Source organism: Lissotriton vulgaris, chromosome 6, assembly GCF_964263255.1.
Source record: "Lissotriton vulgaris chromosome 6, aLisVul1.2, whole genome shotgun sequence".
NCBI lineage: Eukaryota > Metazoa > Chordata > Amphibia > Caudata > Salamandridae > Lissotriton > Lissotriton vulgaris.
Window position 1 is genome coordinate 760,481,612 of NC_141694.1, and position 18,368 is coordinate 760,499,979.

At 45.8% G+C, this 18,368-nt stretch overlaps 1 protein-coding gene across 1 annotated transcript in view; it reads right to left on the reverse strand.

Annotated features, from left to right (window-relative positions):
• Positions 1-18,368, reverse strand: part of RFX6 (regulatory factor X6) — a 465,451-nt gene that overhangs the window by 196,077 nt on the left and 251,006 nt on the right. The window contains exons 7-8 of the mRNA XM_086925262.1: positions 10,449-10,556; positions 4,953-5,030 (exon numbers count right to left, since the gene is read on the reverse strand). Of these exons, the coding sequence (XP_086781388.1) occupies positions 4,953-5,030; positions 10,449-10,556 (186 nt within the window). The remainder of the gene's footprint in view (positions 1-4,952; positions 5,031-10,448; positions 10,557-18,368) is intronic.

Genomic DNA, 18,368 nt, shown 5'->3' on the forward strand with positions numbered 1-18,368 from the left:
CGCCGTTTACGACGCCGCTGCCGACTCAGTGTCCTGAAGGCACCGCAGAGGGCACTGCCGCAACACGACCCTGGTCTCATGAAAACCCCTGCTGATGCCGCTACCGAGCCGCTGCTCGCACCGCGACCTGTGGACACCTCACTCAGCATCGCCTAGCTTTATGCCGCAGCCTATATATCCCGACACCGCTCCATGCTGAAATCGACGTTGCTGCTTGCACTGTGGCTCGGGAGCCCTGCTTGTAAAGTTACACATCACACCACTTTCATCCTGCACCGCAGCCTTGGCCTACTGATGCCGGAGCCATTGGCTTAATTTTGCCAGCTGACGACAGAGCTTCAGCAATGCCGAAGCCGCTGTCTGCATTGTGACCTGCCAGCAACGCGACGAGCACCGCCTCACTTCACACCGCGACCCTGGTCTCTTAGACGATGCCATCTGATGCTGCACCGAGCAGCTACACGCACCATGACCCGAGGGTATCACACGCTGCACTGCTGCACTTCGCACCACAGCACCCGACGCCTGCCGATGCCAGCGCTCCTGACTTCAACCGCGAGGAGTTCGACCTGAAACTCGTGTGACTTTGAGGGCCCGACGACTCCTGCACTGGCCTCTGGAACTGACGCCTGCTGATGCCGTGCTTTTGGACGCTCAACGAGAGGTCGCCGATGCCCTGCATTTCTAAAGGTACTGTTTTGCGTGGCTTCCCGACACGTTAGCTGCCCTGCGACATTGCAGTCACCCAGAACTGTTTGGATTTGTTTGTTCACGACGCCGTGATTGCCCCAGAGCCCAGAGGGAGCTATCGTCTTCAATGAACTGTTTTTCAAGGTTATTTTGATAACTGAAGATTTCTAAGTACTGTATTGTGGATTTTTACCGTTTTTGGTCTTGTCTTGAGTATATAAAAATATTGGATATTTTTCTAAACTGGTGTGGTGTACTTTTGTAGTGATTACTCTGTATTACTGTTGGTTATGTGCAAAAGCTTTACACACTGCCTCTTAGATAAGCCTGACTGCTCGTGCCAAGCTACCAAGGGGGTGAGAAGGGGTTATTTTAGGAGTGTAACTCCCTTATCCTGACAAGAAGAACGATCCCTACTTAGACAAAGGTACCTACTTCTGCCAACTAGAAACCCCCATTTCTAACAGGTTCAGTAGAAGAATGCTGCTATTGAGCAATGCGCAGACAACTTAAAAGGCGAGCTGACACAGCATGCTTCCACACTAGATAACACCATAGAGTTTGTGGTGTATGAATCATTCATTCACTCATTCACGGACTCACAGTTAGTTTCTAGAAACACAACTGGGTTGTATAGATGGTCAAATAGTGGAGCTACTCACCCACGGGAATCAGTTATGGCCCTCGTAAGAATCTGCCAATGCTGCAAGTTAGGTCTATGAGAAAAAAACTTCCCATTTCTCTTGTGCGCAGTGCACTGTGATGTCACACACCAAGATCCTTAAATAATGACACTTCCTCGTGAACCCGAGCAGAATCAAGTTTTAAACTATGAAAATAAATACGGAAGTGTCTTTGGTACGGACAACCCCAGATCACTATTTCAAGCAACGTACGCAACCGGAGATGTGCACCAGTGTGATGTTTCACACGCTCTCTCCTATACATACCACACATTCCCTGCCTCAGAGAACACACACTGGGCAAGGTTGGTGAATGCATACCTCAAGCCGTGGCTGTGGAGCTGCGCCCACCACTGTCATGTGCATCGGGAATGCCTGGATGTGGAAACAAGGAGGCACTGCAGGTGCCGCCCTGCGTACCGCTGCTTGCTCCCGAGGCAAAAACGCTGTGAGTGAACATTTCAAAAGAGGTGGGACATGCACCCACCTTTAGCCATTTACGTGCGTTCATTAAAGAAAGACACATGCAAAAGCCAATCCAATGTGTGGGATGAGTCAGACCCACACAGAGTAGCGACAAGAAACCACGCAGATCAGCGTATGCGCGCTGCTAGGCTCAACCTAAAAAAAAATCTTAATTCTGCTGCAGTAACACCCTTTACTGCCATTGATGTAACTTCAAAAACTCGTTATGTTTCTTTCACAGTCTCACTTTGTCACAACTGAATTTTCAATGTTATATACAATGAAGCCATAGTTGTTGCGTATTTATCTTATGCAACTAACAAGCATTGATAAATCCACTAGTCCTGGCTTGTTGTATCTGTAATGTTACTTGTATTATATATCTGGATGCACTGACAGTAGCAACAAATTACTAGTGCGGCACACTATGCCAAGAACACATTTTTAGCTTGTGTGTTTTAAAGCCATGCCCTTAATTAAATCGGCCACGCCCCTCTGAGAGACCCCAGTGTTTCTTGCATCTCACTTAAACCCCTGGCCATATACATGGTATTATTTAGTGCCTCGGTTAGCGAGTTTGTTCCCTTTCTGTTCCACACAGTCTGAAACTAATTGAAGCATATTTCAAATTACTGTTTTCTAAATATGTAATAATAATAATGATAACATGCTTTATAGTTTGGTGGCCCTCTAAATGCCAGGTATTACTAATGCCAAGTCAATGGCACTGATCATGTCGACATCAGAATGTCTAAAAGTTGAGTTGGCCTGTCGGGATTAAAACTTGTAGCAGTTTTTAGCTTTCTGCCGTAATACTTTTCAAGTCTGCTAGAGACAGCTGTATTTTTTATTATCATGCTAACAAAGTAGCGATGAAATGAGTTGACATCAAAACATCACAAGCAGAATCATTATGTTGAGAGTGGATTGGCCGGCCTAAAATAAAATTAGTAGGAAACATATTCAATCTGTTAGCAACTCTACCTTTAGGGTGGTATATATCATAGTTATTTTGAAAGACTTTCCTGCTCATAACTTTTCTTAAAGATTTATTTGGTTCATGAGGGCATGGAATCGTTCCATAGAGCGGGAGTATGGAGGAAGAGGCTTGTGTCTTATCTTTGCTTTTCTTGGCCTGAGTATCTCCAGCACCATTAGTCTAGAGCTACAACTGATGGGAGTATGCACAGTGAAGACCTTTTCATTCCTAATCTAGGATTTTTTTCACAATGTCCACTTCCAGTAAGTGTTAAAAAAAAATCCCAACGGGGCTTCATGGTTAATGCTCAATCGGGAAGTAGGGGGTGCAAACTTGTTGCCAAGATTGGGAGGGTGTTTTTTGGTTCTTTAATGTATTTTGTCACTCAACGTGCATCTGTTCGTTTGTCTATTTTTAGCTATATTCCCAAACCTCTCAAAATATACTTTAAATAGGTGGCATGTTTCATTGTTTCCAACATAGTCACTCTGTTGCTTAATTGAGCGACGACTGCTTGCCAAAATGTACATATATATATATATATATATATATATATATATATATATATATATATATATTATTAATCACCTAGGCAAAACCAATTGTATATACCATCGCTTGTTTTGATTGTAATATTTGAATCTGACACCATGTCGGGTTAATATTAACGAACATTAACACCAGTGCCACAATGTAATATTATGGTAAATGCTTCAAATTAAACCTACTATTTGCACCAGTCCATGACACACATCAATTGAGTCAACCTCCAAACCTAGCTTAAAGATTTCACTGAAAGTGTGTATTGTAGACCTCCGAAATATAATACTTTAGAAAAAACCTCTTTGCCCGATCCAGTGCCCTGGAAGCTTGTTTCCTTTCCAGTAAAATAATTGGCTTGGTAGTTTGGTCTGCCCTGTTCCCATGATGCACTGGGCCAGGGACAGACTAATTTGCATGTAGCCAGGTTCTGAGCTGGGATGGTGCAGTGAGCTAAAAAACGGTGATGGATCAAGCCCTGATCTTTGGACTGGGTAGGAGTGGTCTGCTTAATTCAGATACTCTGTCCATCACCACCCCCCCTTTTCTGAATTGTTTTGTCCACCACAAGCGTGGAAGGGTATGCTCAGATGTGAGTCCCTTGCTGACTGCACCATCAGATTCAAGCAAGCCGGGCCGAAGACGGCTGTAATGCCAGAAACCGGTCCCCGGAAGCGTGTTTCCTTTCCAGTAAAAGAATTGGCTTGGTAGTTTGGTCTGCCCTGTTCCCATGATGCACTGGGTCAGGGACAGACTAATTTGCATGTAGCCAGGTTCTGAGCTGGGATGGTGCAGTGAGCTAAAAAACGGTGATGGATCAAGCCCTGATCTTTGGACTGGGTAGGAGTGGTCTGCTTAATTTGGATACTCTGTCCATCACCACCCCCCCCCCCTTTTCTGAATCGTTTTGTCCACCACAAGCGTGGAAGGGTATGCTTAGATGTGAGTCCCTTGCTCACTGCACCATCAGGATTCAAGCAAGCCGGGCCAAAGATGGCTGTAATGCCAGAAACTGGTCCCCGGAAGCTTGTTTCCTTTCCAGTAAAAGAATTGGCTTGGTAGTTTGGTCTGCCCTGTTCCCATGATGCACTGGGCCAGGGACAGACTAATTTGCATGAAGCCAGGTTCTGAGCTGGGATGGTGCAGTGAGCTAAAAAACGGTGATGGATCAAGCCCTGATCTTTGGACTGGGTAGGAGTGGTCTGCTTAATTCACATACTCTGTCCATCACCACCCCCCTTTTCTGAATCGATCCAGTGCCTGGCAAACTTTGCTCCTTTAATCTAGATATTTAGACTAAGTACAACAAATATGATTATCCCTTCAAGTTTCGCTCATGCCATTTGCTTTGACATAGATGTGGACAATGTCGGCAAAAGTCAGCATTCTTACATGCAGATACCCATCCTTGTGATTATAAGGCAAGTGAACGTGTATGGACATATTTCTTAACTTTTATCCCGCTGAGATCTGATAAATGAGCATTATCTTGCCATAATCTATTTGTACTACCTGAAAATGAAAACCAAATACATCGTTGGAACTTACAAAAATAGATACACATTTGTGTTTTTTCAACTAAATAATACACTTACCTCTTCAAAATTTCCATTAATTGCATTGTCAAGAACACACTGACAGTGAGTTTTGTACATCATGATAAGTGTGTCCACCTGTTTGAATAGAAAACTTAAAGTAAATAAATTATCTACAGTTTCTTCGATTAAACATTTTAGTTGAAACGTAAATAGTTTCTGCCTTATTGTTTAGCTATGAATTCAAATGTCTCCCCTATATTTGATTACATCGCACATTTTTTGAACTTGGACATGAACAAAGAATTTCTTTTAAAAACTCAGTTTTTACTTATGTAATTCAGCAAAATACAATTCCTCCAAACTATGCACATTGAAGTTTTGGAGTACCACAACATGGGTGCAAATACTATCTGCATATGTTATTCCGTATTTTTTGCACAGAAATTAGAAGCACAAACTCAATGGGAGCATATAACTGTTAGGAAGTTTGCAGTCATGTTCTGACATCCAGATTTTTAGACCTGGTGTCTTTTTGTGTGGTCTCCCCTGACCTTTATGGCTTCTCACTTCTTGTTTAGACTCTCTTTGCTGGCATAAGGGTTAGACCCTTCAGTGCCAAAGCACTGTGCTTGTCATATACATACTGATGATTAATGTATACATGATTGTCTGACTTGAGTTTGCTGCAAGTCCCTTGTCAAGGGGTAAAACAAATGCTCCCCCGTGGGGCTGTATCCCTGATTCTGCCATCCACTGATGTAGCTCTTGAAATGTACCACAGGTTTGCCATGACGGGGCCTGTGTGTGCAGGTAACTGTTATTCAGCTTGGTATTTAAAAAGCTACTTGCCAAGGTTAGTCATGTCTTTCACTATTTCAGAGTTCTCCCTGGAGACAGAGTGCAGTGTCAGGCAGAGGAAACGTCGGGAGGAAGGAGTGAGCAGTGTTAGGTGAACCACAAGGGATGCACTGTGAAGTATTTGTGACTACAGGGGTGCCAGAGCCCTTCCTCCATGGGGCACAGATGACCAACAGTTAGGGTGCCTACGTACCTAGGAAACTGCAGGACGACAAAGGTCAGTCCAACTGAAAAGTGGCACTAACAGGGTTGTTTGCCACAAGATGATCCTGTGTTCTGTCTTGACTAGTGCCATGGACTCTTGTAAGCCAAGAGGCAGAAACATGTTGATGTTCTAAGGTAAGGATGGGTTACTGGTTCCCCTAGTCTACACTCTGGTTTTTAATGCCAAGTGATATCTCTTTCATAATAAAAGATAATTTTGATGTATCACATTGTTTTTTCTTTATTCACATCACAGGTTCAATAGTTAGAAGTGCCTCTTTTACTATAAAGTGCAGACCTGCTCTTCATCAAACTGGGTTTCTGAAGAGCAAGAGGAGTACTATGATGAAACATGCCACTTGGCGGTGTGTGAGGACATTCTGTCACAATTTATTGTGTGTCCATGAATAGGCATGAGATAGACAATCATTCATAGAGGAATAAATAAACATTTAGGGCCTGATTAAGTGTTTGGTGGGTGGGTTACTCCATCCCAAACATGACATCTGCCCTATTATGAGTTCCATTATATTCTATTGGCTATAATGGAACTTATAATACGGTGGACGGGATATCCACCATGCTTGCAATGGAGTAAACAATCTGCCAAACTCATAATCAGGCCCCTTCTCTGGTGACTTTTTCTAGTGCTTGAATCATGGTATGTGTACCTGTCCCCCAGTCTGCAATACACAGCTGGGTGCTGGGGTACAGCTACATTTGAGCTTCCCTGAGAAGAGGACAAGAGAAACTATTGGGGCAGGAGGTACTGCAACTGGATTATCCACAGAATGTAGTGGCCTGTGGTTTGCCGTACTCTTGGAAGGGGACTATCATTTGGTGGATTTTGCCTAGATGTTGCTGGCCTGCAACTGTTGTGGCCCAGGTCCCTAAGCACTCTTAAAGGTTGGTTGACTGGCCCCCTGTCCATGAGATCCCAGGGACAGAAAAGAGCTTGCCATGGCCACAAGATTGCAAGAGCTGCGTAGTATGCAGCTGAACTGGGTGGAAGTGATCGATGATTGGGACACTGACCATCCTGACATGTACAGTATTCATACTGTGCCGAGGAGTGTGCTCGTAGTGATCAACGGCCCATCTGGTGGTGCTGTAGCGTAAGAATTTCAAGGCGTGTGGGGGAAGTCTGCTGAGCCAGAGGACCCGAGCTTACAACCATAAACCTGTGCTAGCTCGCACTCTGTGGCAGGTGGTGTCAGAGGGGTGTTGGGGGAAGTTTTCCAAGTCTGTGAGACCCAAGCTGGCAGCATAGACTTCTCCGACCTCCAGAGCTGGAGGAAGTTATAGCTGACATTGCGGCCTCAGTCTGGGGTTGTCGGCTCCCTCTTCCGGGACCCACGCCATAATGTACTCCGTTGTGAGAATACTGTGACTGGACCCGAGGGGACGTGTTGTGCCGTGTGTGCACACACGGCTGGCTGCTTGGAGCAACTTCAGCTCTCACCTCGGCTGGAGGGGAAACTATTCTCCAAATCCCACACTCATGAAGGTGCCACTGGGTGCCTGAGGACCTAATCTGGATGGACAAGAACACGTAACTGTTTCCTTCCACTTTATGTGGTCCTGTCAATCTAATGAAACTGTCACCAGCGGGTGCAACATGTTTCATTGGCTGGTGTAGTTTGAGTGTCAGAGGGCTGGGTAATGAGGCATAGTCAGAACCTGTGATGTTCTATTACAACTGCATGGGAAATGCGATATTGGGAATGTTGTGTTTTATGCTGCTGTGTTAGCAGGAAAGTCAAATACCTCTAAACAGCCTGCATGTATGTTTTTGTTGCTTTTGACCTGGGAGGAATTGCTTGGATTGTGAACACCACAGGGAAGTACGCATATGGATTATACTGCTTACGAGGCTGAGAGGATAACTGAGCACGTGTATGCCTATGACTAGTACATGCATGTTTATGCTGTTCTGTTGTTTATGGAAGAGGTTGACAATTGCATGTAACTGTAAAGTATATCCAATATGTATATAGTTTTGATTTCAAAGAGTGTGCAATACAAAGGGTAATGTTTTATACACACGGTGTGGAGTCTTTTTGTAGCATACAAAGTTTGTTGCAATGGTGGGGGTTGTGCCAATATTTTACACTTTGACCCGGGTTGTGCCAATATTTTACACTTTGACCCTGAGGATTAGCCTGACTGCTCTGTGCTAAGCTACCCAAGGGTGAACACAGGTTATCAGACAAGTGTATCATACTCATCCTACTAGGGCAGTGGATTCTGCCTTGCTGTGATGCATCCCATACAGCGAGAAACTGCTAGATCTACCATTTAAGCACAACTATGTAAATGGCCCTTAGTTTAGAACATTTAGATTTGATTCACAAAAGCATTTATGATTACGGGAAATAGAACTACACGAGTACTCTTTCCTTACACACTCATGCCTTTGTGAACTGTCCCCAAATTGTCCATCCTCCAATTAGTAAAAGTGCAAGGTGGGCACATCCATTTCTATGTCAATTCTTAATAATTCTTCTTGAATTTGTATAAATATCACTTGTTATACCCATTTGAGATGTTTTGGGGCCACTCCACAAAGTACCCAGAGTGGTGGGAGCCTGCCTTTCCAAACAAGAATTGGTCATACAGAAATTTTACCAGTAGCATGGGATTTCCATATGAAAAAGTTTCCTTTGAGGAGTGGTTTTGTGGGTTTTCTTGGTAGGGCACACCAGTGGAATTAGTATAAGCCTACACAACTGCATTTATGATATTCCTTTCATAGTTTAGGAACAGGGCCATTATAGAATTCCTGGAACCCCCTCACAATAAGACTATATTAGAAAAAAGATAGGAATTTAACATGACTTGTCGAGCGAGGATTATAATTAGGACTGTAGATGAGGTGTTGGTTTCAAAATTAAAGATACATTTTGAGTATATAAAGGCACTTAAGCCTTATTGGTACTTCAGAATATCCGGCTGCAGCAGCGGCCATAGCGAAAGCTGTAACGAGAAAGCTGTAAGCCGTAAGCTGTAAGGAGTGGGATCCCGCGAGCCACCAGCCATCTGCCACCTGCTTTCTGCTGTGGGCTCCGAGACCCTTGCCGACCCTGGTGCCGTGAACCGCGAGCAAGTCACGGCAGCCGCCGTTGCCGCTGGAGCCAAGAGCTGCAAGTGAGCCCCACACGGACATGCTTCACCGTGAGATTGGAGCAGGAATTTTACGGTGGTGTTGAGAAGCGTGTAGCTTTAGCCACCAGGGAGGAGAAGGCGGCGGCGGCAGGGAGCGAACATTAACGTTCAGTGTACCTGTGGCAGTAACGACAGGTGGCATGCATTTGGGTTGAGCGCGGAGGTCTTTTCCGGTGCTTCCAGTGTTTGAAGCGGCTGCTCCTCTAATTCGGCATCAGCAGCAACGGCACTAACGAGGGAGGCGAAGCAGTGGGTGCCCGGAGCTGTGTGCCTGGAACTGAGGCATTCGATCATCGTTTGAGGCATCTGACCATCGTTTGAGGGAGTGAGACATGTGCCGTCTCCACCACGAGGGTTTCTACAGGACGAGAGCAGCGAAGTAAGGTGAGTCAGTTTGACGCACTGCCACCCTACTGCCTGCCCATCTTGCCACATCACCCCTGACCCTTGACTACTTCTATATCACTAAATTACCCACACAGAAGCACAGAAGTACAGAAAGTTCAGTACAGAACTTTAACCATGCGGACAAGGAATGCAGGCCTTTTACAAGCCCACCCTAACCACCGCCCTCACAAATCAGCACGTCGCCAAAAGGCTAGGATGTTATACCCTTTAGGCAAAGATAACATAAGATACGACACGACCCTACAAGACAAGACTACAAATGATGGGGAACAAGTGGGAGAAGAAAGAACAAACTCCCTTCTAACTTCTGAGTCTGGGTCACTTTCCAATTGCACCAAGTTGGCAATATTTCTGCTAGTAATATCTAAGAATCCTCACAAAACCCCTGGTTTGCTGGATACAAAAAAATTCCAATAGCGTAAAGATGCTTACTTTCAGAAAACAAACTGGCAAATCTACCACAAAAACAACTATTCGGCAACAGAATAATGATTTAAAAAAAAAAAAACATTATTATGAATATATAGCAACAACTTTGTGAACAGGTAAAGCTGATCACCTTTGGAAAGCTTTACGGGAGAATTATGAGTTCTCAAACCTATAACCACAACCCCATTTATCTTATCAGCTAGTTTTAACTAAGCCACGTCTTTAACCGTGATTCTCTTTCTTCTTTCCTGGTGTCCCATTAACACACAAAGGGGGGCGCCCAGAGTCTGACCAGTTAAACAGTGAATTATTCCTTCCACTTTCCATTGAACCCACAGCTGGCCATCAGGTCGGGAGCCTCGTAAGCCCTGCTATAAATCAGTCATCTCTGTTTGACCAGCAGGGGCGGCCCATCTGTTGAGTGTCAGTATCACAGCCGACACAGGTTTTTGGTCTGTGAATCCGCGAGCAAACATCACGCGGTCTTACCTTATCTTTTGACGTGCATCCCTGCAGCACGAGATGTTGGGCGCTGGGAAATTCTGGGAGGAGAGTTCCTGTTTTCGAACTTAAGGAGTACTTTCGCGTGAATCCTCCCTGTAATGTTTAAAATGTTACATTCTGTTAACAAATGAAAAAGCAACAACTTGTATTTGAACACGTATTTATTTCGCACAGTATTTTGCTGTATTTTTACAATATCACTTAGAAAATTCAAAAGATTTATCTCTAAACTCTTTTTTTGTGAATATAGTGTTGCTTTAATTCAAGGCTTTTAGGCTGGTGTAACAGGGAGAAATATCTATTTCTTCTTGTTACTTCCTCTTTCCTTTTGTGCTCTATTCTACAGCCATATGCAAAGAAGAATTTGGGGCAGATTTACAAGCCACTTGTGCCTCATTTACGCTGCCGCTGCGTCACTTTTGTGACGCAGCGGCGGCGCAAATCCTGCGCCATGGTGCGGAGTACTTACAACGTGACGCATCTGGGAGATGCGTCACGTTGTAAAGCCCTGCGCCACATGTAGGCGTTCCTGCGCAGGGGGGGCGTTCCAGCGCAGGAACGCCTCCTAAAAGTGGCTGAGTGAAATCTACAAGATTTCACTCAGTCACTTTTAGGCCCATGCTGCGTCAAAACCCTGCGCCTGCCTGAAGCAGGCGTAAGGATTGACACAGCATTAACTAGATAGGGCCCCCAGAGCATTGCTGGAGCTGCGTCGCTTTTACGGCACAGATGCGTCAATCATCTGTGCCGTTTTTGCCCCACGGTGCGCCGCATTATAAATGCGGCGTATCCATGATGGCGGAGCTGTGGCGCACAATAACTGGCGCATCCCTGCTGATTTGCAGGGATGTACCAGTTATTGTAAATATGCCCCTAAGTCTCTAAGAAAAGATTTTGTGGAGAAAGGTATTCCTTCTTGCACAAAAACTATTCTGACCATAACACAGGCACCCTTGCCTCCATTGACACTAGGCTACCACAAGTGTGCCAGTGCAAGGACAGAGCAGAAGTGATATCTTAGTATATATAGTGCATTTTGGCGCTCTTCCTTTCACACAGTACTGCTCTCTCCAAGTTCCCTTTCTGCATTGCGTTGTGTGAACGTTTAGTAAATCTGGGCCTAAGAGTTCATTTAATTTTTTCGCCCTTCATTTGCTCAAATAAGTTATGAATAATAAAATTAGAAATTTAAATTTAGCACAGCAAAAAGATCAAAGACTTGCATTCGTTTTATAATTAAAGTAGTTTTTTCAGAGAAATGTATTTGAATTTGGCCATTTGCTATGGCGCGGAGGCGATTATATAAAAAGTCATTTAATTTATAGATAAAGTTTCTGTTAAATCGGAAAGATATTGCATGTGGTTTTCATTACAGTAATTTATTCGAAATTTGAGGAAGGGCCAAGAATTATTGAGGTTCAAATAATAGAGCAGAATTATTATTATTTGGTGAGCTGGGTTACATATTAACAGATACTCACCGTGATACTCGTAATTGGAGGAATTCACCTTTGAGGTGCTGTTTCTTTTATATCTTAAAAGGTTAAAAATACCTCGACCTAAAGTGGAGTCACCCTCTACAGCAATTTTACATTTGTCAGGATATACAGAGGTCGTAAAGTGCTCATGAACAGGAGGACTAACCAGGCAGGCGAGATAGCTGCGGGAATACGATCAGAACAGTCTGTAAACAATAACATAGTCGGTGATAGTGAGTACTTCCCCATATACATTAGAACACCCTTAAAAACACTATTACAATTGGGCAAAGAATCTAACTACAATGCAGCAGAAGCAGTGCTTATGTAGATAGTCCACAATTTATGGATCTAATTTAACTACGACCTGTAAGCTAACTCAACATAACTGTACTCCACCATTTACGTCTGTCTCCTGGGAAGTACCTTTTACTTCAGCTATCTCATGGTGGTAGCATCCCTCAGGCACACTGCAATGCCACCTACATGGAATACCAAACTCAAAGCCTGCCGGCTCATATTTGGATTATGAATTGGTTTATGATCACACGTTGACGGTCTTCCAGTGCCTTTCCATCAGAGTACAATCAAGGGTCAGATAGCATGATTAGTAAGTGAATCACTGCATATTTGCAGCATGGCATACCTTTCAAACTCTTCCAATGATACAAAAGCCCCCTGAAGCATATGGCTTACCTCCAGCAACTTTGTTTCAAGTCTCAAATCAATTACAAGCATTCAGCAGAAGGATACATGTCTAAGGCAGCACCAATTTGAAATCTGTCCCTGAAGGCTCTATACTGGAAGGTGGTTTCCTGAGAATCAGTAAGGGAGTGAAGATAATCGATATGGGCACTTCACAATTAATCACACATAGTATCAAACCTGCATAAATAGCACACTTGCCATTTGCAGTCCCTGGGCCGAAGCGCAAGATTGCCTAACATTCAATTTGATTATAATCCCGATGAGAACAACCATCCCACCATCTATGTGTCAGGGAGGAAATGTGGCCTAATGGTCAGAGCTGCTGACTTTGGACTGGGAAACCAAATTTGAATCCTGACCCTGGCTAAATATTTGTGGTTTTGGGTAAATCACTTAATCTCCATGTGCCTAAATATGTGCAATGTAATCTGGTTCTTGAGAAACATGCTCCTAGTTTGTACTATAAACGTGCTTAACTGTCTATATGCTTTTGAGCACTTTAAAGTTGCTGTAAAGCATCATATGTCACTCAACAGAACGAAAAATGAAGTAAAGAAATACACACTGCATTTGATGGTGTGTATCCCTCACAGGAGCACGTTTATTTCCCTCTGTTCTGTTTGGATGAGGTATCCTTCCACTGCTAATGTCAGACCTTTCTTTGAAGTACACGGGAGAGAATATTTCCTGGCTGTCGTTTTTCCTAATCTTCCTCTTCCACATACCACTTGCTTCTCCCCTCATCCCCAACTTTTGAAGCACTTTGTTCTATTTTAACAAAATGCTATTCCAAGAAGCCAAGAGGCTATCTAGGTTGAAAACAAACAGTGGCAAAGCCAATAGGTTTCACAACTTTGTCAATGCTTATTTCTTTAAAAGTGAGCAATGTATTGGAGTGCAAGTGTGTAGGAAAGTGCCCCTTTTTGTACGGTCACTGTTAGAACCGGGTTCTCTAGTTGGCCGGGATATGCACCCTAGTCCAAGTAGGGACCACCGCTTCCAACAGGGTAGCTTGGCGCAAAGCAGGAAGGCTTAACCTCAGAGGCAATGTGTAAAGTATTTGTGAAACACACAGCGAAGGTGACACAGTAAAAATACTCACAAGAAGGGACACCACACCGGTTTTATATAAGAAAATAAAAATACCTTTATCTAAAAATTATGCAAGGTCAGAGAAAATGGTAAGACTCCAATATACACGGTTATAAGTTTCCACTGAAATGTCTCTTGGGGACACTGTAACAAAAATGGGCTGGTGGCTCAGGGATTCCTCAGTCTCTCCTAGTGGGTTAGAGCCAGTCTCTAATATTGGTATAGACGGTCTTTCAGAGGACCGACCTTGAGAGCCAACAGTTCCCCAAATGCGGGAGATTTAGACACTGATCCCAGTCTGTATAAGGCTGCAACACTTGGGCAACCCAGGTCTTTGCATTTAAATCCAGCCATTCCTTGCGCGGTGTTTCCCCTGCTCGTGAGGATGGACATGTGTCCTATGACATCAAGGCCCCGGCGGCAGAGTAGTTAGGCCCCCGCTGATCCGCCCCCCGGAATGCCCCGCGCAGAGCCAACAATCAGGTATTTGGCACAGTCCTTGGCGGCCCACTAGCAAGCTACGCAGCCCCACACACTTCCAAAGAGAAGGCCTCTCAAGTGAAGCGAGTTCACAATCCTGCCCGGCCCATAACCCGCTTACTCGCAGCAACCTGACATACAAAATGGTTACCTGCGGCGGGGATTGTAGGCACTGTTGCGTGGATCCGCTGACCTCCCGGGTGTTGGATCTTTGCAGGCGCTGCCAGGGTGAGGAGAGGAGCAGCCCCTCCCGCATGGCGTCCTCCGTTAACAGACAACGCCTCTCAGCTGGTTCAGCTAAGGCGCAGTCTCTTTCCCCCGTCCTGGGCCGTGGGCAGTGCAATGCCCCGCAGGCCTTTGATGTTCACGCTGACTGCAGCCACATGCCCCGGACACTTTTGAGGCCGAGCCCGGGGTACAAATAACACGGCAGCACTTCTTGGGCGGTGGAAGGAATATCGCAGGCTCAGCGCGTTCACTCTGTAGCGCTCCCCGTCCCACAGACAGCGTGAGCAGGGCACAGTGGAGCTGTGGTGATTTCCAGTGAGACAGCGCTTTTCTTCACACAGCACTTCTCAGCACACTTGGGGTCCCCGGGCGTCGGGGGTGATTGTGGTTGGCACAGTGCTTTCCTCCACAGGCGCGCAGTGCGCTCAGGGGCCCAGGCTAGCAGCGGTGAGCTTGGGGGCAGTTTATGAGTCCAGTCTTTGGGGGGGGGGGGGGTGCAGACGCTGCTCTCAGCACCCAGAGGTGATTTAAATAAGGCACACAGTCCTCCTTTGCAACAGCGCTTCAGTCCTTGCGCAGCACCTCTCCCTCGCAGTGGCTCGTAGTGCAGGTAGGGCCCCCTGGCGGCGACAGTGATTCCGGGGGTGTCAGATGAAAAGGAATTCCCAGTCCCAGTGCTGCTGAGACAGTGTTTCGGGGGCAGAGGCTGTTCAGAACCGCAGTGGTAGCCTGAAAGAGCAGGGGCAGTTTCCTTTAAATCACAAAGGGTGCAGTCCCAAAAAGGAAATTCTTTTGTGGATTGTGGGGACACTCTGGGGGTGTTATTTCCAGTCCTCCCTAGCAGGGCAGGATCAGCAGGCAGTGGGCAGCTCAACCAGTAGGGGCAGCAGTTCCTGGGAGCAGTCAGCCTCCTCACAAGTGGCAATCCTCCTGGTGCAGCAGTCCGTACTCCAGCAGAGATTCCCCGTAGTCCAGCAGTGTAACAAAGAAGTGAGGCCAGGACCCTACCTTATATATCCTACAGTCTAGGGGCTAGAAAGTAGTAGAAGTCTCTGGAAGGGTCTGGGGGCAGGGGCTTCTGGAAGAGTCCAGGGAGTTCTGGGATTTTCCCTGCCTTCCCTGACCTGGCTGTCACAGTGACGAGAGACAAGCCGTTAAGGCTACAATGGGCAGCCGATCACAGCCCTTCCAAGGGGAGAAGGTATGAATCACCACTCCCACCTCCCAACTCAGGCAGGCTATCAGTATGCAGAGGGGAGGGGGGAGTCTACAGTGCCCAGACTAAGTGTAGGCAGGAAAATGCCCACTTTCTAAAAAAGTAGTAGTAGAGCCCAAACCACATATATCGTTGGAAAGGGTTCCCCGCTAGGAGTCCAACAAGACCAAACATGACAGACTTATTCGGTCCCAGTCAGAAGTTATCCCATAAGGGGGGTTCCCAATGTTAGCCTATGGGGGTTAAGCCTTACTGCAGTATCAGGGGCTTGTGGCAGATATGCCAGTGTCACAATGTTTTAGGGGAGAGCACCTGCACCTCAGCACTGATTAGCAGCAGTGAGCCGCGCCCAGAGTCCTAATTCCAACAAAAGTACAGTGAAAATGGGAGGCACAAGAGCAAAAATGTATGGGAAGACCACCCTAAGGCTGACAGGTCCAACAGTCACCCCTACTTTTAGCTCCAAATGATGAAGGCTATGACTTTGATAGTTTACTGGAATCTGCTGCCAAACTCCAGTCCCTGTTCTCTCTCCCAAAACTGTTATGTTCAGCTTAGTAATCCCAAATTGGCAAATACTTCACCCCTTCATAAATTCCTAGTATATGGTACCAGGGGAGCCCAGTGCATAGATGGTAAAGAGGTCTCTTAGGCCGCTGCTCCATTTTGTGCCACCCTGGGTGACCCAAGCATACTTCTGACAGCAGGCATGCCATTGCAGACTAGAGCAGCAGTGAAAACTGCTTTAACTCGACTGTTCCCTAATTATGTGTGGCACAGTCAATGCACTATATTTAATATATGTCAGGCACCCCTAAGGAAGGCCTCTTCAGCCCAGAAAGCAGGGTGCCTTATATTAAAGGTATGGACATATAAGTGCATACCTATATGTCCCTGTAGTGGAATTCCCCATTGGAAACTACTGTAAGTGTTAGCGGTCATAGGACAACATGCGCTGCCAACAGGGCACTCCTGAGATTGGCAGATCCATTACGGTACCCCTAAAATATAGCATGTTTGGTATCAAACAACGTGCCTTCTCACCCCTGAAATGATTCTTGTGTCCTGGGAGACATGGCATGCACTCAGGTTGCACCTGACAGGTTGCCCATCTAGTTGCTCCAGCTTCACTGAGCTCTGGCTGACCAGCCCGTGCTTTGCAGAACCTGCTGCAGGCAAGACAGAATTCTGACCTCCTGCCAGGCCGTATGATCACTCTCAGGAGTCAGGAACAAAGGCTTTTGCAGGAAGATGGTCACACCGTCCTCCTCCAAAGCAGGCTAACGAATTGGCATATCAAGGCGGTGAGCTTCAAAGCTGCACCGCCTCTGATACACACCTGGTCTGGCTCCCTGAGAGGACACAGCCCTCTCCTTGCCCCAGATGTGCTTGTGCCTGGGCAAGACAGGAAATTAGATATGCAGGAGGTGTACACCTTCAGGAAGATGGCCACACTTCTAGGGTGGTAAATTGATCTGTGCACATAAAGTAGAATTCTGCCATCTTTAGAAGGGCAGAAATAGTGGGTTCTGGTAGAAATGGTGATCTACATCCGCGGATGTAGCCACCTCTGGGGCAGATTAGCTGCAGGGTCTAGCTACTCATTGGCTACTAGCTCCCACATCCCTAACTCCCCTAAATATAGGATTTTAGGGACCCGCCTGATACCAGAACCTCAGATCTGAACATCTTACTTCAAAGAAGGAACAAGAGGATAACTGTGTCTCTGATAACAGGACTTGTCCCAAAGCACAAAGCAAAAGAGTAAAACTTTGTCTCTGAGGCAACAGACTTGGAACTCAGTGACCTACGCTTGTCATTGGCTAAAACTCGACACTCCCAAACAGAGGGACCCTTGTGGAAGCCAGAAGCACCCTCAGCCTTCCCTGGACTAGTGGCACTAATCCCTTGCAAACTGCAGGTAAAACGCTCGCCAGATCCAAAGAATCACTGGCCCTTGGGTCCCCCGAGGGGTTGTCCAAATCCAGGTGGTACAGTCCACTGTGGGAGCTCACCTGCTGTAAAGTTTCAAGCCGCTACGTTACTCCCCCGAACCCAGTGAATTTCCAGAAGATTATTGCTGTGCTTACTGCTTCCAAGGCTTGATAGTCACCAATCTGGTAACTGACCCCCACACTTGACATTGCATTTACAGGGAACACCGTGCAACCATCATCCAACATAAGCATCTGTGTTTATGTTGTGTTTGTGAATTTTGTTTGTTGCAGCACCCAGAGAGCGGAAAAAATGGTACCACCTGGGGCTCCTATTCTGCACCTGAACTCCACGGGGTAGGTAAAATTGATCTGACTGTTGTTGCTTGGTCCTGGGGCCTGCATGCCCGTAACCCTGTAAGGGTTCAACGTAACTTGACCTGCAAGTGATAGATTGTCAGTAGTGGTTTTTGCCATTGATCACAATATTATTTTGTCTATGTATTTTACTGCACTGATGTAATATTACATCAAAAATCTATAACTCCGGTTATCTGTATGCTATTTCATTCTATTTCTATAAATTGGTGTCGGATTTCTCTGGAGTTGTCTCTCCTCTGCCATTCCCCACTCCACGATGCTCTCCAATCCACTCCTGGCAAGTGGCCTCAATGCTTACTTTTTTTTGCAATAGTGCACATTTGCTTTTCACTATTTTTAAATTTGACTTTGACAGTCTATGGCTGCTTGCTCTGTTAGAACAGTATTT